General features: G+C 39.3%; 1 protein-coding gene across 1 annotated transcript in view; it reads left to right on the top strand.

Moving 5' to 3' along the window:
* VRK2 (vaccinia related kinase 2) overlaps positions 1-21,923 on the top strand; it is a 46,549-nt gene that overhangs the window by 9,999 nt on the left and 14,627 nt on the right. Inside the window, exons 2-7 of the mRNA XM_009319587.1 lie at positions 1,653-1,708; positions 2,227-2,296; positions 3,129-3,216; positions 3,358-3,466; positions 4,933-5,025; positions 13,798-13,930. Coding sequence (XP_009317862.1) covers positions 1,653-1,708; positions 2,227-2,296; positions 3,129-3,216; positions 3,358-3,466; positions 4,933-5,025; positions 13,798-13,930 — 549 coding nt within the window. The remainder of the gene's footprint in view (positions 1-1,652; positions 1,709-2,226; positions 2,297-3,128; positions 3,217-3,357; positions 3,467-4,932; positions 5,026-13,797; positions 13,931-21,923) is intronic.

The raw sequence follows: 21,923 nt of genomic DNA, 5'->3' as shown, positions 1-21,923 counted from the left end.
GAGGCCTCTCTTTATAAAATGTCAAGATGTCTACAGGGAAGTTAGATCAGACTCTTTCAAACACATTTAAATTTGATACTTCTCTATACCTATCAAACCTCTGTTAAGTAACAGTATTAAAATACATTTTCTTATACACAGGTTCTTTTCTGATCTGTGTCAGTAAGGGAGCACATCTCATTCTGTTTGAGTAATGTGATGGTCTTGAATACAATGAAAACACATGGGATGTGTTCCTTTAAACTAATGTCTTCACCTATTAACACATAGTCTACATGTGGCAGAGAAAGATGAAGACTAAAGCACCTGTGCCTTAATTCCCAGTTCAGTATAATAATATGGTAAGAACAAAGTTTACCAAAATTTCCTTCCTGGTTGTATGATAGTTTTAAATTGTATTCTGAATGTGACTGCTACTCGTTTGAGTCTATGGATAGTTCACACCTTCCAGAGCTACTGTTTTAGGATATGTTCATTTTATCTTCATGCGTTACTAGCACAGAAGCATTCACATGGGGAAGTTTCAAGCAGAAGGCAATGGGGACCCTGTGGGTGTTTGGGGTGTGTGTGCTGCCAGATTCAACCCAGATGCTGAATAGAATTGAAGGAAATGGTTGCTGAAGGAGTCTGTCCATTGTAAAAATATTTTTATGCCCTGACTGTCAAAAAATGTAAGCTTGGATGGTTTGATTAGATCCAAGTTTACTTGATTTTTATTATGTGGATAAAAGTAGTCTATTTTTGTGTGTGCTGATAGTTGAAGTGTTTCACACCTGGACTGTTGTTGGTATTTGATCATTATAAAAAGTTTGAAAGGGACGCTTATTTCCTAGGAACTGTATTCTTTTTAGTCTTTTGCAGTGATGATTCTAAAAGATGATTTAGTCTCATTAAATTTTAATCCCAGTGTAGCTCCATGTAGCTTCAGTAGTATCAGAGAGAACTGATAGTTCTCTCAGGGTCAGAAGAAAATAGGATTGCATTGTCTGTGCAGAGAGGTTCTGTCTCCTGGGCTGTAATTGGCACATGTGGTCAATTATTGTTTTGAAATCTCTACTTGCAGTAAGAGGCATGATCCCTCATCTCCCCTTTAGGCAGGTGGTGGCTGTGCTATCCCTAACTTAGGCCAGTGTCTAAATAATGTCAGAATAGAAATCAAGGTTCTAGGGCCGAATTAATTTGTAACAGAGGAAAGCAGACAATCCTGTCTAGAGGCATAATGTAGGTCATAACTTTTAAGTGGCGTCTTTGTCACGACAGTGGATTGACAGCAACCAAATACAGAGGTTATCCAATTGACTGGAATGACTTAAACATAGTCTGTTATAATGGAATAGCTCATTGTGGTGCAACCGTGCGATGGGGACGTCCTGCTTACTCCTTAATTAGCGTCGAGGGAGAGAGTTCTGAAAATGTGGGTTAAAATTGCTTCTGTACTTGTTGATTAAAACTTCTGTGTGTGTGTGTGGTTTTTGTTTTGTTTTTCTTTGAACTTGCAAAACTCTGACCTTTAAAAGCAGGAATTCAGACGAAATGTTGGGTATCTTTGTCATGTATTTTTTTGGTCACCTTATGCTATGTTAGCTTGGTCTTTGCTTGCAATTATATTTTGTTGCTTCCAGCTTGATCCCCGTCTCTTTCTCATTTTGCAGCTTCCCCTCAAACTCATGTTCCTGTAGAAGATGATGCGGTGCATGTAATTAAAGTGGTAATGTGTAGATCTCATTTCTAAATCGTTAACTTGTATGCAGTCCTTTCTCTTAATTATCCGTCCTTATTTTCAGCATTGGTTCTGTATTGCATGCTTGTGGCTTTTGGTTTTTTCCCTATTTTTTTATATCTTAATATACTTTCCCTGCTTGGGGATATATTTGGCATTTCCATGACACACACTGTTTCCTTGACTTGATTCTTCCCTTCTCTTGATTACTGCCCTCAACAGTTTAGTAAGGAAAATCAGACTATGAACTTAAACACACCCAATCTACAATATTTCTGAAAATAGTGTCTTAAATAATTCCTGAAAGAAACCTGTGTTGTTTACGAAAATGTGTTGCCAAACAACTTTTTCTTTTTTAGCTAGTTAGTAAAATTACATTTCAGATGGCATGGTATATGGGAGGTGAGGGGAAAAAAAAGGGGGTTCATCCTCTTTGAATTTCTCATACACCTTTAGAAACTGTTGTCTTTCATTTTATGATACTAAGTTTATTTATCTCTCACTAGGAATATCTTGAAAATGGCCCCTTATTTTCCGAACTGAAATTTTACCAGAGGGCTGCAAAACAAGAGCATAGTAAGTAATATATCAGTTCTGATTCAGGTAGATTTAAGGGCAAGTTTGGGTTTAACTACTTCTAGTAAGAACTGTTGCTTTAGAGCTTGATAGTTCAGTGTATATGAAATGAGTTGACTAATCGTAGTTGGTGCTATAATAATTTTAGATTGCTATAGGTTTCTTTACTTGGATGTCATCCTTGTCCTTTCTGATCAGGAGGGAGAACAGAAGGGTGCCAAATTTATTATGTGCACACTTCAGAGTGCACAACAATGAATGGACTCCAGAGAGAGGCCAGCCTTAGAACAGAGGTACTACATGGACTAATTGGTGACTGTATTTCTGAGACTATTTCCATGTGCAGAGCTAAGAGTGTGTGTAATCATCGCAGGATTTAGTAGTAATCAAGGCACTTGATTCTGCAGACACTTAAGCATGAATGTGATTTATTCATGGGAACTGTCCTAAAGACTTTAGATGACTTAGATTGCTGGTAGACATAAACACTTTCGATAGCTTGAAGCATTCTGTATTGAATAAAGTAGAGCTTCTAAAGGAATTATTTCTTCAGCTATTGATAATTGCTTATCTGCCTTCTAAGGGAACAAAGTACCGCTTTGCTAGAACAAAAAACTGCTTCTTGTGTTGCAGAATGTAGGGAACTTCAGAGTAAAGTTACGGTCTGAATTGTTTGCTACGCAAACCACCAAATAAGTCTTATTTGTTTCATTGTTTCATTCAAAGGCTTGGCTTGATAGCTAAAAGAAAAACAACAACCCCCCCACACACACCAAACCTGAAATTCTCTAGCTACCTTTAACCCGATGTTATCTTTTTATTATCATTACAGTAAGAAAATGGATGAATCTCAAAAAAATAAAATGTTTAGGAATTCCAGTGTTTTGGGGATCAGGCTTGGCTGAGTACAAGGGAAAAAGGTAATAAGATGAATTGTAATTATTAAGCCTCAAATTGACTTAAGATCCATTTTGAACAAAATGGAGATAAGTCCTTTCAATCTGACACAAACTTGCAGTCTTGTCTTAAAGGATTCCTCCCTTTTATATATTTCCTGGTAGCTATAGATTCATGGTCATGGAGCGACTCGGGGAAGACCTTCAAAGAATATTTGCAGATTGTGGAAGCAGATTTAAGAAGGAGACTGTTCTGCAACTTGGGGCACGAATGGTACGTACAGAGAGAGAGGAAATTGCTGTCTCGAACTTGCTGAGTTCAACTAGAAAATTGTCTTTCTAATATAGTTCCTTCAGGTAGCTCTTGAGTTTAGAATTAAATGTGTAAATGCTATGTATTTTCTTATTTTTCATCTTTTTTTAAAATAAAATGAGTATTAAGTAGAACATCGAGACCCCCTGCAGACTGGAAGTTGGTGGGCTCAAATACAATTTTTTTCTAATAGGTTAAAACATAGACCATACACTTCAAAATGTGTGCCTAGACTGAGATGTGTAAGCCTGTTCTCATATGCTTTAACACGTATTGATTTTTTTTGCCAATGTCTGAAGGGTATTGTATTAGACATCCATATTTGTCAAAGTTCACAATTGCATGCCTGAATGCAAAATTTTCAGTGTGTTTGCTGAACACACTGATTGTACAGGCCAGGATTAGGCTAGTCTGCAAATACCAGTTTTGTTTTGAAATGTGTGTAGACTGGCACATACTAACAGAAGATTGTATACGTACTCCTTTGTAATATCATTTGTGTTGTGAAAGACTGCTATTACTGAACAGAGGCGCACAGCAAGCGGAATAGAGGCAATGGTCACAAGTTGCAGGAAGAGGAAGTCTGAGCAGTCTGGGTATGAAGAAAACGTTTTCGCAGAAAGAGTGGCTTAGCACTGGAACGTGCTTCCCAGAGGCTGCGAAACATTAATCCTTGGGGACTTTTAAAACTTGACTATTCAATCTCTTGTACAACCTGGTCTAACTTACATTAGTCCTGCTTGAAGCAGGGGGTTTAGACTGGACACTTCCAAAGTTTCCTTTTAACCTAAACAATAATAATAATGATAATGATAATTAAAAAAAAAAAGTGAAGGGCTTTCATAGTCACATAATTGACAAACTTGTAACAATCTTTGTACTCTCCAAAAGCCAGGATTAGATTGTCCTTTGTATGAGTTGCCAAGTGCAAATGTGTTTTTTAATAACAATTAGAGCTATCGTACCTCAGTAAGGAGCTGAAGAAGGATGATGATGCAGGGGGATGGTGACATGAAATGCAGGTCATATAATAACTGTCAGGATGAAATATATTATAAACCTTCAGGGCTGACTGAATACGTTCTTTTTAAGAGCTTGGTGTTCTCAACATTTCCTCCAGTGTTTATAAAGTGCTAGTTTCATTCTTGCTTTGTGACCTTAGAAGCTGGTACTCACGGGTAGTTACACGGGGATACCTCATGGCAAAGTATGGCTTGTTTATTATTTGCCATCAGCTATGTGCCTGGTGGGAACAGACCCTGTGGACAGAGTAGGTAGTCCTTGTGCTCTAACTCAAAACAAATTTGTCAGCCCAGTCTGTGTAAGCCTTGATTTCACTGTGTAAGTGAGAAATGTTTGGTGGTAGGGTTAGGGGCAGAGTGGAGAAGATGATGATGTTTTCTTCTCTGTTCTAAATTCCTTCCTAGTTGGATACTTTGGAATATATACATGAAAATGAGTATGTTCATGGTGACATTAAAGCAGCAAATCTACTTTTGGGCTACACCAATCCACACGAGGTAAGCGTGTTTACTTATATACACTGTTACTCTAATGCGTTTATAACTGTTTAATAGTTTTAAGTTATGTATGTTCTGCATTAACTATTCACGTAGTAAAAGAAGTTTATGCATGAACATTCACATCCTCTCACGACACATCTGAGAGTGGTTCTGTGGAGCTTAAGGTCTGAGAAAGAAGCAGGACAAAACTCTGCTTTGTTCCCTTTGTGCTCTGCTGACTGGCGTACTGGTATGAATGGGTAAACTAATCAAGAAGGTAAGGCAAGTTAGAGGACCTGATTGCTGTTCTAGGTTATGCCAGCTTAAGTATATTAGTAGAGTTGAAGGATGTGGCCCGTTGTATTTTCATTCTTGGGAAGTTCCAGCTTTCTAATATTGTCATGTATTGTGTTTCCATGCCACTAACTCTTACGTCCTGCTCATTGTAGTGGATGTGACAGGTAAGTAGGATTAAGGTTGCTGCTCTCTAACACGCTAAAGCCTAATGCTAGCCTTGAAATTGAAGTGTTTTGGTGAAACACTTTGAAACAAATCTTTTGATCCTGTCATACTTCACATGCTCTTACAGGGTCTTTTTTTCTTCAGTTAATGAAATCTAAGTATGCTTTTTCTTGGAAAATAATATCATTTAGGAAAAAAGGACATCTCTAACTTCACTTGAATATAATTAGCTGTAAGCAATACTTCTCCTTTTCTTTCAATTTTTGGTTTTCTGCTGCAGTGATGAAGAAACAGATCTTGCAAAACAGCTCATTGCCATTGAAGGTTGAACCATTGAACTATATCTGCTTTTTTACAAGTTTCAAGTTAAATGGTTGGGTCAAATTTAACTTTTCAGCTTTCTAAAACACATAGTTTTCAAACTATCATGGCTGTTGAAAACAACCATGTTTTTAGACAGTGGTAGCAGCCAGTACATAATCTGAGTTTCTTGTCTTTACCAGCCTGCTGAATCCAAAGAAGGAGGCTATTCAGAGGCAAAATGATCTGCTACCCAAACCCATTAACATAACTCAAATGACTTTTTTTGTCTTGGCTATTGTGTATTTTTATGACAGCAAGATATGCTGCAGTTTTTCACATTGAAATAATTTTGGAAGTGTCCATTTACAGTAGTCATAAAATTTTAAGACAGGTACCTGACTTTGATCAGCTGCTTTTGAATTAGCCAGTTGTGGGGTGATTTTCTGATTTGTTTCTCATGTTGTCTGCGTGAAGATCGTGCTATATAGTGTTTTGTTTTCATGAGTAGTAAATTAATTGACAGACTAAAAATAAGATACTTGTGAGTTACTGGACAGAAGTTTTAGGTGGAAATATAACGTAAGTTTTATCTATTAAATAAAAGAAATCAATAGATATTCCAGTTTAAGTAGCTCCTAGCTCAAAACGTACAAAGTGTATGTTACTGCTGAGAGGTTTTCTGTAGAATTCTGTTTCAGTAAAATTTCTTTTCCACTGAAATTGTATTATAAAACATTTTACAAAGTTCACATTCTAATTCAGAAGAACTAACAGGAGAGAATTTCTAATATTTGCTTGCATTTGTAAGGTATGAATTAAACTTTTATTTCTGCATGCTTAAGAAAACTTAGAAGTTTTCAGATATTGTTCAGATAAACTTCCCGGTCATGGGTCCCAGAAATTCTGCAAGTGGCCACAGGTCTGCTGATTTCACTGAAGCCTTGATAACTATACCATACCAGTCTACAGCCGTGTAGAGAGTGATGATTACTTCTAAATGTATTTTGAGGTAACGTGTACTATATTTAGCTTACACAGCAGGGCGGATGGCTTAATACGACCGTTTCTGGTCAAATAAAAATTATTTTCCGGACACAGCTTGCACAATATCTTGAAACATGTATGCTCTGTGGCTTGTGGGACATGAAAAGAAGGAATAATTTCACCAACACCGCAGCCAAAACTTTCAAATTGGCAGATCTACATATACCACTAATTGAATATCCTTCCCCTGGAATTGTTGGCTCTGATGTGGTCTGCCCCCATACTTCAATAAATGTCCTTTACCTGGGTTAGGAGTAGTACTAGACAATATTCTCATACAGATTCAGGTATTCAGAACTGTACATGTGTACTTGCACAGATGATTTTGCATTTGTCATGTCCTGGCTGTTTGCATGTGCCATTAATTTGCATGTAATTTTGCCATGAAAGTTGCTTCTTCCTAATCCCAAACGTGTCTAGTTCCTGTGTAAGACTTCATGATGTTGCGACAGCCTTTTCTACAAATCAAGCTGTCTTTATAACATGCTGGTGAGCTGAATGTATTATGTATTTACCAGAACACTATTTTAAGAAGCTCTGTGGAGCATTACCACTGACTAAATATGACAACAATATGGAATATCCTGTCCTGTATCCTCTAAACTGTTGTCGGAGATGCTGTATTTTAATTTGGCAATCTCGTACTAACCTTAGAGACTTCAGATAAAACCTCAGACACTGTTATTGCTACCAAATGTCTGTGAAGTGTTTTGTCCAACCTTCTCTCTCTGCTAAACTGGTGGATAGCTAGATTGCCTTGGTCTTGTTTTTTTAAAAACAATGGAACTGGGAGGTAAAGTGATCAACCTAATCTCATAAATAGGGAGTGAGAGCATCTAGTCAGTGGCAAACTCAAACTCAGGAATACCAGCTGAGAGGCCTGTAGCTTCAATGGGAGTTGGCATAATAAAGCTCTCTGACCTAACAATTTCTGTGGTGAGTTTTTGTTAAGAATTTTATGCTAGTGGGTTCTTTCTCTTTAGGGTCTAGGATTTTAAGAGAAAATAAATTGGAAGTGTTCTTTAATTCCAGAAATTCGTTTTAAAAAGAAACCCATAACTAATTTCTTAAAAATAAAAAAATATATATATTCAAAATATATTTCCATATTCTGCTTTGGTGAAGAGGCATAAATCTCTGTCCAAAAAAGCATGCGTGCCTTTATATTCAACTTTGCATATTTTTTTGTCATTTAGTGGCTATTCGTGTGTACTCTTATGTGCAAATTTGTCACTGACTTCCTGTAGTTCCAAAAAAGATCGTTTTTCTATGTTAGACTTTCTGCTGCTACTCTCACTCTCTTCTGTAAATTAACCTGGTAAATTTACACCACAGCCAATAAGTATCATAGTCCCCTTTTTGAAAGAATGTGTGAAATCCATACTGCTCTCCCCTACCTTCTGTGGCAAGGCAGAGAAACAAATAAAGTGAAGGTCCTGTCACTTTGTGACCTCCAGATGATGTTTAGAAATGGTTAGAAGATCAGAATCAACTGACCTCAAAGAGCAGCTTGCTGCAGATCTATTCAATAGAAGGGAGCGAGGCCATTCAGTGAGTTACAGGTCAAAAGATCAATTCTCTAGTCAATATGTTTCTGAACGTGGACCCAGCACAATGACTGACAGAATAGGAGTGATGTACTGAGGGAAGTACACAGCACATGAATCTTGGAGAGGCCTGAAAGAAAACTTGAAGTGATCAGACCTATAAATTACAGAACAAGTGAAGCACTGTCTCAGTATTGCGGTGAGTTAAAGATAATTTGGCGCGTAGTAGTAACTGTTTGTATGATGAAGCAAAATAAGCATTATTGATATAGACTCTAAAAGAGAAATTCAAATCCATTAAACTCATTTAAATTGTGATACTATTAAAAGGGACAAGTGGTCACCAGATGAGAGCTTAAAGTCAGAGTTTTTAATAAATGAAATAAGGTTTGGAAGAATGCCTCTTCAAAACAATTACCTTGTAGTGTTTTCTTTTTTTTTCCCCCACGGAATATATGGGCAGACATGCTGCTGTGTTGCAGACTCAAGTCTGCACCGGAAGTTGCCTATTTGGATTTTTAAGCTGTAAATTTTAATTGCAGTTGCGCCTCAGTTCTGATTTTGATTTTAAACGTTTCTTAGACAAGATAGTTACAGACTAAAACTCTTTGACTTGATTATCATAGATATCCCTATGAAAAGGAAAAAAGAAGAATACAAAAATGTTTCAAAATCTTAACTTTCAAGACCAGCTTTCAGTGGACCAGCATAGAAGATACAGAGCTCATGCATTGATCATATCGGAAAAACATGCGTGAAAACAATTCCAACTTTAAACCGGTTTTCATTGAGAGATGAATCATTGATTCCTGCTCTTCAGTCCAGTATGACAGATATGCTAAAGAGCAGATGAATTGAGAAAAAGGAAAATCTTTTCTGTTCTCTTTCCCGTGTTTTTAAGAAGGCTACAGTATGCAGAGATACCATACAGAAACACTTGAGTTTTAACTCATGGATGCTGGCTATGCCCCTGACTTGAGGTGTAGTTTCACGATCAGATGGCCTTAATTTTCTTTCATCAGTCCTACTGCTACATTTGGATAGAACTGTTCACACTGGTTTAATTTCTTTTTGTAGTAATGGCCCAAATATCTTGGAGTCCAATTGATTCCAGCCTTGGGACTTGCCACTGACAAGTCACAGAAGATTTCTTCCCCTCTTTCCTTTGTTTAACCTGCTTTCCTCCTTCCTTGGCTTCTGTTTTGTGAAAGATGCTATTTCTGTCCCAAACGCTGTACTTCAGACTTCCTGTCCCAAGATGGACTTCAGTCTACCTTTAGACTTTTCGTAGTGTGGTGTCCAACTGAAGTTGACAGCACTATGGCCATTAGCAGCCGATCTGCCTCGGTTATTAATTAAGTATCTACTTAATTATTTACAGCGCATTACGTAAGCCTAGTAATGGAACCACTGGAAAGAAAATGGACAAAGAAAATCGCTGTATTGTTATCCTTTCAGCGATAAATCTCCTGCTATGGGTACTTCAAGATAAAGAGAATACCAGGAGAATCCAAAGTGCCAGGCTTATGACTTCCCAGATCAGTGCAGTTATGTATCATAACGTATACAAGTTGTAAGCATTTTATATGTTTAGCAGATATTTAGCACTTCAGATATAAAGCACTGTGAGGGAGTCATGCACAGAAAGGACAAGAGGACTGCTGAATCTACGGCTGGTTGCTTGTGCACATAAATAATTATTTGTGCCTGTGTGGCTGTTTGTTTGAATAAGATGGGCACATTCATGTTTGCATGAAATTAAGTGCGAAGACTTTAGAAATCTGGCTCCTAATCTATAACAAAATCTATTAATAACAGACCATGCTAAGCACTGCTGAGTCTAGTGCAGTCTGGGATGTGTAAAAAAAGAGAAACTTGAACAAAACTAAGAGAGTTAAAATAAGTAAGTGTGTGGGAAGGAGTGTACAAAATGTAACACAGCTAAACCCAGCTGTTCTAGGCTTATGTCACTGTTGCACCTTCATCATCGATGTTACCGTTTCTTGTTTCAAGTGTCTTGTTTATCATACTTTGCATATGTTTTGTTCTCTTTTTGTTCTTATTTGTTTTGTTGTTCCTAAAAAAAGCATGCAGATGAAAAATATTTATGGTATTGAAAAACATACTAACACTGACTTAATTTTTCTCAATATTCTTTAATAATCATCTTCTTTTCCCCCTCCCTGTACCCTTTAAAAAACTGCAACAACCTACAAATTTGTTAACTACCCCTACCCACCGTGGTCTGAGCAAATTCGGAAGGGCATGCTGTGTTACATTATCAAAAAGTGACAACTAGCTATGAAGAACTATATATCTTTTTAATGATGGAAGGGTTATAATGAGAATTGATGAAATGAAATTAATGGTAATTTAAAATAATGTAGTCATTCTGATAATGGTTGTGGCAAGGTTGTAACAGTGCATTGCTGGTTTTGTACAAGCTGAAGGGGATTGATTTTTGTTGGTGGCCAAGAGCCTTTGCCTTGAGAGGCTACCATTGGTTGCATGTTTGTGGAAAAAACCTGATGTGAAAGTTGTGGAAGTGGTAAACCGCTCAGCTAGAAGTAAGCTGAACGATGACACTCACAGCCAACTTCTGGAGCAAACAGTGGTACAATCATAGATGTTGTTGCAATTGCATGTGAGTGGCTTTAAGAAGTGATTGCTTCTTGGTTTGCAGGTCTTGCCACCATCAGTCAAGGCAGGATAACCTGAAGCTACTTCTCACTTTTAGAGGGGTTTTTCAGTATAAATTTAAAACTGCTCTGCTGATACTACTATTGAAGGTATTTTAAGCAGATCTGTTGCTTAAAAATGAATTAAGAGCACATAGTTACTGTGATTCATCTGTAGGATAACTGATAACTTTTTTACGTAGTTCAAGTTTGACTAGCCAATATTTGTGGCTACTTTCTAGATGCCCTGTTGCTAAGATAATTTGAAAGACCACCAAGGCTGGGCTGCCATATGGGAGTGTCTATCACATAAGCTAGCGTTCCCAGCCCAGACAGAACCAGAGCACTGGCAGAGATGCTTTTTGTGTGTTGTTTTTTCTAACAGTTAAAATCTCATTTTAATATAAGGCATAGCCTGAATTTTTAAAGGTTGAAATCTGCTCTGTATTTCATCTTATTGTATCTGGTCAACTGTACATGTCAGAAATCTATCGTCAAACAAAATCCAAAATGTACCACTTAGCCTGGGAAGAATACACCTTCTAGCCTACTCTCTCCTTCCCAGCCCACAAAGGCTGCAGAAGACTCGCCAAACTTGATATTAGGGTAGTTTAAATTAGTTTTTCTCACACTGACTGTGGACTCAATTAGGACAGGTACCAGAGCACCAGGAATACGCTGGAGAACGGATGCAGGAGAAAATCAAATCGGTCAACCCAACAAAGTTTATGCCTTGTCCCAGATTTTCTAAATGTGCCTACGGTCTTTAATCTTGTATCACAGTTTGTATAGTCTGCCAGGTGAAAAACATCATCGGTAATCTTAAAAGCCATCACCCTGCAGGAAGCGAGCGCTGCATCCCAGCTTACACGCTCCAAATAAGCACAGATCCTGCAGCAGAAACAGTAAAACCAAGAGACCAGTCATCCCAGGATTTGAAGCTGCCTGGAGCACAAACAGGAATCAGTAGTTCAACAGAATGTGCTACAAAATAATGCGTTAAGTTTTCTTGAGGGTTTTTTGTTTGTGTGTTTTTCCTCTACCAGGAGTGACATAATAAAATTACAAGTGAGTGCCGGAAGAGTTTATTTTAGACTTTTATGGGATAAACTGTTTTTTAGCTATAGAGGAAACAAAACTAAGGTTCAAATAAGAAAAAGTTTTTCTTCATAATATAATATGATTTAGTAGAAATGATCTCTGTATGCCTTCAGATGGTTTAGCTTTTGCCTCAGAGATCAGTTCCATTGGCAATATAATAGCAGTCTGTAGCATTATTTTTCTTTTAAGTGAAAGTACTATATTTGGATATTTATAAAAAAAGCAATTACCTAATGTGAGAACTGGTCAATGTAAGGGGCAAAGGCCAGGTGGGAGTGTGAAAATGACAGAGTGAGAAAATAACCTATGGGATATTGTGGAGTGGACAGATTGTGATTAAATTCCAGCTGCTTTCAACAAGTTACTGCTTGTCAGCTGCACTGCAGTAATTGACCATGTGCATGTATTAAGTCCATCCCTGTTGGAGGGCAGAACATGTTAATCTGAACTTCATAGAGTGGACTTGTGCCCTTAATCTAAATTATGCGAGTGGCAGAACTGACATGGATGCAGTACTGCATGCACTATGCCTATAGAGAAATAGAGGCGTAGGAGCCGTATGGCATGTTCGGGTTTGTCTTGACAGGCAGCAGAAGAACAGAAAGTAAAGTCAGCTCCCCTGAGCTGTTCTGTTTTCAGTTTCAAATACCATAAAAGTGACCAAGACGAAGTTTAAAGTCAGTTACTACTTTCATAGTTAAGTCCCAAGAATATGCAAGTGCATCTCCCAGATAAGTCGTGCAGATCTGTGGGGCTTCCTCCTTCTGGTTATTTAGGTAGCTATAGTGAAGCATCTGGGGGGGGGAAATCACCTGTGCCAGCATGGAAAGGTAAACGTGGCAGAATGTATGAGCTTGCTGCAATATACACAGTGGGGGCCCAAATTTTTTTCTCTTACACTGATTTAGCTCCATGGATTTGCTTCAGAGTAACTTAGAGTGAAGTCTGGCTCTGTGCCTTTTTAAAATTTATTTTAAATTCAGGAGTGATTTACTAGGAGTGCTTTCTGGGTTGGGGGGGCCTAGTTTGTTTTGGTTTGGTTTATCTTACACTTTATATTTAAATAGTTGTTGCCAGTATGAAGTCACTGACAGTGACATTGAAGAAGATGAGACTACAGTTAGGCTAATGCCCAGCAGCCTTGTGGTCACGGTCCCTGTTAGCGCTGGAGCCCTGTGCCCAGTCCAGCTGGGGGAAGCTCCCGCCTCTCGCTTCCCCTGGCTTTTAAGTTGCACCGCTGTTACGAAATCGTACAGTCTCAGCTGATGGAAAATTTGAACAGGGGTGTGTATGTGCCTGTTTGAGTAAAGAGAGGAAGGGGTCCCGTAAGCAGCGTGAGGATACATAAAAGTCATATTGCAGTTTATGATGTCTAGATGCCCACCTGGAGAGGAGAGAGCTTAGGAACAAAATAAAAAGACTGAAATTCTGCTCGACTCTGAAATAAGATAAGAGTATAGCAGTGGAAGGATTTAAATGGGGAGGGCAGCTGTTATAGCCCCAAGTTGTACATATTTTATCCTGAGGCACCATTTGGTTTAATAAAATTTAGATCTAAGGCTGTCCTTAACCTATCAGTTTCTTAAGACTTAATTATAAAGGTTATACTTTCAAAGGACAAAAGCATTATTCATTTGTCTGTTCATGTCTTCCAGGTTTATCTTGCAGATTATGGACTTTCCTACAGATATTGTCCCAATGGGAACCACAAACAGTATCAGGAAAATCCTAGGAAGGGCCATAATGGGACAATAGAGTTTACCAGCGTAGATGCCCACAAGGGAGTAGGTAGGTTTCTTTTTTTTATTTCGGAGGAGTGATTACAGAATGAGTAATCAGGCTGTGTGAGCTGATGTATACAATAGAAGTAGTCTTGGGGATTGCTCAGGGTTGATCAGACCCTTGTGTGGTGACCTCTTCTTGTACCTGGGAATGCTTTTCCAGGGCTGGGGGGGAAGGGGGGCAGCATGATTAAAACTGGAAGGCTGCTGCACATATGGTACTGGAAGGCGGACCAAGACGCCCTAAGAAGAGCTTGCCATTAAACTTAATTGGTTCATGTTGGGAGTACTGGTTTGTGTTTGCTATACTCCGTAGACAGGCAGAGGCAATATTTGCTAATGTTGCATTGTCAAGGAAAAATGTTTCGAGTCTGCACTGTCCTTTAGGGAGAGCTGTGTCTGCGTGTCACCATCTGTGTTACGAGAGGATATTTCGAGATGACATTCCTTCTGCAAGGAGAAAAACCTTTTTTGAAGCCATAAAGTGTTAACTTTTTGAAATCTTTTTCCAGTAGCCTTTCATATATCTTACTTATTTAAACTCACTTTGATGGTATTGGAAACACATTTGCAGGTAAATTACATACATAGTCCTTTTATTGGATATTGATTGTACTGCCTTGCATTCCAAGGCAGACTTAATTCAACAATTCCCTAATTAGTTAAAGTCATAACCTATGTCTTGTATTCATTTACCATTAATTAAACCTTAGCTGTTTATTACACTGCAGTTCAAATCCAATAGCAGACCCATAGAGCCATGGAAAAGGGAAGGGGAGCTCAATATTGAAAATATATGGTGCAAAGTCCCACTGATGGCTGCATTGTTCACAATCAATATGGTCAATGCAACACAACTTTCTTAGTTGCTATGTCAGCAAGACAAAAAGTCAATTCTAATGTTATGCTAGTGAAAAAAATGGTGATTATTGAAAAACTTTGACTCTTGCTACGGAACAGTGTTTTTGTTAACTTTTCTTTCCCCTATTCCCTCCCTCTTCACCCCCAAGATCTTCTAAAACAAAAGGAATGGTTTTCTGCTGCCAGCTTCGCTAGGATCATAGTGTCACAAGCGATAACTGTAGAAATTTGTGCTTGTTAATAGCTGCTGAACTGTTACCTTAAACTAATACTTTCTAACGAGTTTTAGTTGGCACAAACAACTGTATATTATTGCTTTTTCTATTAAAAGGACCATTGACCATGTAATGTAGAGGGCCTTGATAATTTGCCGGCGCTGTTAAAACCTGCAATCGTTTAACTCTGGTCATTAGGAAAAATGAAATAAGACTGTCAAGTATTTGCTGCTAAGACAATTGCACGATTTCACCTGCTAAAAAATATTTTGTGGTGAAGAGGGCATCTGTTTCAGACTCTTGTAGCCCTCCCAAGTATACAGTGAATTTTCTGGAGACCTGACTCTGGCTGTTTTTCCTGGTAGTGTGAGCGATGTGGCTGTGTAGTAGTATTTGATGTGGATGCTGTCTGGAAACAGGTGGAGGCTGGAGTATTTGTGATTTGGCAGTTGTATAGTTAAAACAGCTAGTTTGTCTAGTGGACAGGTGTCTGTTGATGGCTATGTGATTACAGGACAGATAATTCCTTTTATTTGAAAGAGTAGGGAAGTTTTACAGACTTGGGTGGCAAAGGGTGTGCACATGCAAGTGTGAGTTAAGTTGTTGTCTTTTGCAGTCTGTGGGTTAGATTCCCCCCTCAAGTAGCTAAAGCTGTGATCGAATTGGTGAAAAGTGGAGGACTCCAGAAAACAAAACATTCAGAAAGATAGCTTGAGGGAGCTTACCCCCATCTTACACTTGAAAATTTTTTGCTTGTTAATAACCACAAACAAAATCCGCAGATTTTTCTGATGCTCCCGCCACAAAAAGCCTGCAGAACATGATGTGGTATCTGGTATGTTGCAGAGAATCCAAACTATTCACATTGAATGTCCCAGCTCTGACCTTTTAACAGCCTGAATCCATTAAGGTCAAATTACCAGTTTCCTGTTTGCAGCAGGTCTCAACATCCCAGGTAAAATATGTATCTGCAGCGACTTCTGTCAGAGATTGCACAGGTCCAGATGGCAGAACACAGCGGCTGGTTTCCCTCGTCTCGTCTCTTGTTTTGAGGTTTAGAGCTGTGGAGATGTTTCCAACAGTTGGGGCAAAGGGCTTCTTTGCTGAACAGTCAGTCTCCTGTGCTCCTGATTTGTGATTGAGTCTCAGCGCAGTCTCATGTACCAAGTGAGGTGGGGTGCTCTTCTGAAAAGTGTTTAAAGACTGTTTCACTTTTGGCAAATTAAAGCTGCACAGCCAGCCTTCATTCTGGTGTTACCCAATTTTTCAGGGTGGAATATTTATTTCAATGCTTTTGGAATATAGTTCCAATTTTTAAATGTTATTTTACATAAATGAGATCCTTTCCAGAGGGCATTTCCTGAGCGTACGTAGCAATGTGAATATATCTCAAACCTCAAAACCCCTGAATAGTACCAGTTGCTGTAGTGAGCTAGACAAATGAGAGCATTCTGACTTGTTCTGCCTTTATTCGTAAAGTACCCGCCTGAAGATATACAGCGATTTGAGGCACATGCTGAAACTTAAAACTATGACTTTGTTGCTTTCAAAAGTGCCTCTTGGCAATGCTTAAAGCTGATAACTTCCTTGCCTAAAGCCAATGAGATGCAATGACTTCCCACTAATTCAAATCAACACTGGTGTTTCCCTAGTTGAATTGAGAGATTAACCCAGCTGCATGCCTATTTATTCCCCAAGCTCTCCGTGGAGTTTGTCAGGTGTAGAGGTTATGCAGTCCACTGAGATGGAGAAAGTTTCCTATCAGCGGCCACTGCGTGGTAGCTCTTCTCTGTGGTTGAATTAGTCCGTATTCTTCTGACAGCCTCTGGTAAGGGCTAAGTCGGATGTACTGTTCCTGTGGCAGCTGACGGCAAAGTGCTGCCTTCAAACAAGTTACTTTAGTGCGTGCCGGTGTATGCTGACGGTGCTGGCGGCTTTGACTTTGTGCTGGAACTGAAGAGGAATTCCCCCTGAGCTGGGAAAGGCTGGGAGCAGCTGCCCTGCCTCAGCTCCTCATGCTGGTTTTGTCTTTAGTTTTGCACGGCTCACCTGTGCTCCACCTGGTGTGTGGGGGCCCCACAGGCTGGCTCTTCTGTGCTGCAGTGCTGCCTGGGGGCTTCCAGACTTGTAGGGTGTGTTTGCAGATACTCACCACGACCTCAGTGACATCCCCTATCTATGTCTAGAGTTCACTTTGAACCAAGCTGGGCTTTGCCACAGGATCTGACCCACACCATCACCACTCCTGTATTTGGTGGCTGGTTCTCATTGCAACCAGCATGTGGGGTTTTTAAATTCAAACCCTTTTTATTTTGATGCAAATTTCATATGGCACAACTGCATTGTTACTTTTAGCGTAGTATTTGAGTGTATTCATTATATTCATTTTTAAAGACCATACTGTATAAACAGTATTACCTTTTTGTTTGTGGATTGATAATTAAAGAGAATTATATCTGCACCCAGTGTACATTTAAAAAATTGTTACATAGTTAGTGTTAAAAAGTAATATTTGGATCAATGCCTCCTATGGATTTTTGTAGATTTTCTACTCACTGAGGCATGCAGTCAATACCTAATTTCTCTGGAGATATACTGCGCTTAACGTATTGAGTTTTTTTTAAATACTCCAGTCCTGTGCATCGAGTGCGTAAGACCAGTTTTAATTTGCTATCATTGATGAACATAAGAGTATGAACTGTCTATGTTGAATTCCCTCCGGCATATATTTGTGTTTGCCATAGCTTTCAAGATAAGTCTCCTCTTCCTTTTAACAACGTTTCACAGTATCTCTTAGCAGTTTTGCCATCTCTCGCATTGGGTAGAGGGCCTACCAAAATCCTTGCAGAACTTACATCCACATCTGGAATAGTAAAAGCTGCTTAAGACAGTAGTGGTGACTTTTGACCAGCATAAGGATAAGCAAAATGTCTGATGATGCTTGCCTCAGGCCCACTGGTTGTCACTTTCTGTAGCTGGTGAATACATTTCATCTGAGCTGGTTTCCTTGAGCAAAAGTGTGTTTGTTTATTTTCATCTCCTGTGTTGGGGAAGGCAGTTGCAGCTACGTTTGATTCCGTATTTTAGCCAGTTCTTTGTGCCCCTCACATTGGGTTATTGCAACATGTGCTCCTTGAGGTCCGTCCAAATGCTCGTACCCGGTGTTTCTACAGGGCAATGCAGGCATCGGGCTTGGGAAAGCTCTGCAGTTCTTGTTCTTATTTGCCTCACTGGTCTGACAGAACTGTTGGTGTTTGATATTAAAAACACAGCTCAATGCTTGTCCATTTTTCCTTTTCTTTTACATGCAGGGGTTGACTAGAATATATGCAAGGTTCATTTTGTGAGGAAGGATGTGCAAGAATATAAACACCTATGCCTGGAAACATATTCTTTCTGAGACTTTGTGGCTTCCAGAGAACAGAGCTCTAAATGGCTCCAGATCAAGAGGTTTATTTGGTGTCTGTCCATGTGTAGTTAGGAGTCAGAGGGAGCCTGCTGTATTTTTTTGTCGGTCAAATGAATTATTGATTTGCCGTAGTTTGGTATGTGTTTCCCAAAGACTGTGTGCAGGACAAACTGTAAATCCTAAAAATAAAAGGAAGCTATAACTGGTCTGGCGAAAAATGGCTGGACCTTTTGCAGTGTGAAATAAATAAAAAGATGTTTTCGTTTCTGAGTATTGGATTAGAAATGTGTGCCCAGCAGAAGAGGGAGCAGGAGGTCATTGTAAGTGAAAGAAGAGTCGAGCTTTAGCAAGGAGAAGATTGAATAGGTTTCTATAACCACCTCTGTAAGCTTATTCTGTCCTGCCAAGAATGTCCAGAAGCAGCAAAAATAAGACGATGAGCATCACAACTTTCTAGCACAACTGAGGAGTGTGGCTGGGAATTGGCTGTTTAATTTTGGCTCTCGTTCTCTACCCGAGGAATTCAAAAAGTTAGTGAATCTCACAGCTGCTGGTCAGCCCCTTACCTTTGTGATTTTTTTTTTCTGCCACACAGATGTGAAAGAAGAGTAAAACTTCCTGTCCCCATTCTCCTGCCACATGTTCTCCTTACTGCAAGCTTGGAACTTTTTACTTCCGACCGGGTACCTGCACCTCTTGCCACCACCGTTTTATCTCCCACTCGGATCCCATGGTGAAGTTCCCTTGCATCTTCCAGCCTTCCCACTACATAAACTTCTCCCCACCAAATCAGGACCCCAGCCCTCTTCCTTTTAGCACATCCCGTTCCACCAGTCCTGGTGATTATTCACTCTCTGTCCGCGTTTAGGGGAGAACCACTGTGGTGGTTCTGCACTCTTCTATTATGGATGCAGCAGAGCAAGTGTGAAAACGAGGAGGCTCTGCAGTTAGATCCTGCCGGTCAGTGGACACATGTAACTGCTTGTTTGGAGGTTGCTGCGCACATGTGCGCACATTAGGCTGTTGTCATTGTCCAGGACAGCTCTGCTATTTTGAAGAGGTTTGGGAACTTCTGGCCTGCAAGACCTGCTGGCTCACAGTCTGCTCATGAGCTTGGCCATGGCAGGACAGCAGCAGAGGTGTTGCTGCTTTTGTGGGCCTTGAAGCGAGCTATCCGACTACTGTGCTGGGACTGCGTCCCGTGACTGACAGGGCAGTGCTGATGTATGGGCTGGTTGCCAGCTTTGGTGCTGCCTTTGAGAGGACGTGAGCCCTCAGGACTGTGACGCTGATATTGTCAGCACGGCACCTCTGTGACCGCCCGAGGCGAGGTCAGTGCTGGGGAGTCACGGTTATATCCTCCCTGTGCACAACTGCGGGAACTCCTGCCAGCTCTGCAGTAGGTTTTGTGCCCATCAGCCGTATGACCAGTTGAGTGTATAGCTGTGGGATCTGAGTTTAGGAGAGAGACCATAGCTGGCACTGGAAAAGTTGCTCATTGCCATGTCCCAGACTGAATTCTCTGGAAGAGTTGTAGTCCCATTGTGGTGACACCATGTTTGCCCTGGATTTATTTTTCTTTCCAGCATTCTGTGGTGGTGGTTATTGTCAGTGAGTACTTCAGCAGTGTGCCAAGCTAACGGTGCAGAACTGTACATGAGGGGAGGAGAGATTGTTCCCAGCCCCTGCTGGCAGTTGCCCTGCCTGAGGCTGGATAACTGTACAGAATGGCCTCCAAACATTGAAATTTATCGAACTTTTTAAATTTAACTGTATTTATCCAACCTTTTGCCTGTAGCCACCCACTCTATTCAGTTAGTCGCTATCCTGCTGCAGTGAACTCCTCAGACAGACCAGTACTGTGGGGAAGCAATACTTCATTATTAGCTTTTTTGGTCTTTTCCTTTCTCCTGCCCCTAACGTAGGCACTGAATTTTGGCAAGTCTTGTATTTGTCTGGGTTTTTTATCATCTCCGCCTTGAGTTAAAAAGTTATATTACTTTTAGTTCATTTATTAAAACATTGTGATGATACATTTTTAACAGAATTCTATTTCTCCATGGTCATGTTAACACTCCTTTCCTTTATGGGCTTTTGGATTAATGGCTATGGTATATTTGTTTGTGAATTAACATGAATTTGTATGCTGTAATGCCAGTGAGAATTGGAGGTTCCACTGCATGCGGATGCAATGTGAGCAACTAAAACGATCCTTTTTATGAAAAGCTTCCAATCTAAAGAAACACTAATGGTGAAATTATAATGTAACAGTGCTAATTAAAGATAATAGAAGAACATTTCATCTGTCACTCGTTAGGCTCCTAGATCTTTACAAAAGGCTTGAGAAAGTTAGCTTAATAAGGGCCATAGAGGAAAACTCCTATTTTTACATGGGTTTCAGATGGGTTCTTGGGAGAGGTGTAGTTTTGAGAGCATATTGTGGCTGGTGTGATATCATTTATGATCTATTTTGAAATAGTAATCCGAATACAAATTAGGGCTCAGACAGCTGCCAAATCCAGTATACGGAGATACATAATATATTTTCTTCTCAGGGTGAATTGCTTCAGTTATGTTATTCTGAGTTACCGTTTGAATCCTGTGCCTGCATGTTGAGTGTATGTTTGTGGTGTATATGAAACTTCTTATGGCCTGACTGTGATTTCATTGACATGGTTGTTAATTCATTAACTTCAGTGGAGTTGTTCCTGATTTATCTTGGCAGGAGTGAGGACAGAATCAGGCCTTAAATCTTCAAATTAAAAAATTAAACTATAAAAATATTGTGAAAGAAAATATCGCCAGCGTGTTCCCATTAAATAGTATTTCATATGAGACTAAAATAATAATAAAAAGAATTCCTGGTTAATAGAGAAGCAGAAATCAAATATCTATTAAAAAAGGAAGAAAAAAACCAAACACCCAACCAGTTTTTTGTCTACAGAGAAGTAAGAGAATTTGATTTAAATAAGTACTATTTTGAATGTATACTCTTGTTACAGTGACAAGTTATCAAGCAGAATCGTTTTATTTTTGCATGGCTATCACACTTAAAATGAAGCCAGATTGACTTCTCCCAGTTGATCTTTATCAAGATTCTTGTAATCCCCAATTACATTAGCAGATTTATTTTTTTTCAAGTAAACATATAGTTGAAATGTACGTATTAGTGCTTTATTGGGGTGACAATCTAATTATTCCGTTGTTCATAGATAATATAATTCATTAAAGATTAGTTAGTCGAATACTTTTTTTATAAGGATCTAAACGATTTAAAAAGTTGAGGAAGTCAGCATCTCTAATACTGAACTGACAAAGGAGCGGAGAGAGAGAATAAGCTAGTACAGTCAAATAATCAAACGTTGACATTTTCATGTGGTTCTATGAAAAACACACGTAAATGTCTTTATGTAGTAACACTTGCAGTGACCTGGGAGATAAAGTGATCCACGAGTTTACCATCTCTCTGTAAAACATTTCCCCTTTTATTTTTTAGTGATGTATGGCTTAGTTAC

The sequence above is a fragment of the Pygoscelis adeliae genome, unplaced genomic scaffold (genome assembly GCF_000699105.1).
Source record: "Pygoscelis adeliae isolate BGI_AS28 unplaced genomic scaffold, ASM69910v1 Scaffold122, whole genome shotgun sequence".
Taxonomy (NCBI): Eukaryota; Metazoa; Chordata; class Aves; order Sphenisciformes; family Spheniscidae; genus Pygoscelis; species Pygoscelis adeliae.
Note: the sequence above shows the minus strand (reverse complement) of the source record. Positions and strands in the feature narration are given on the sequence as shown.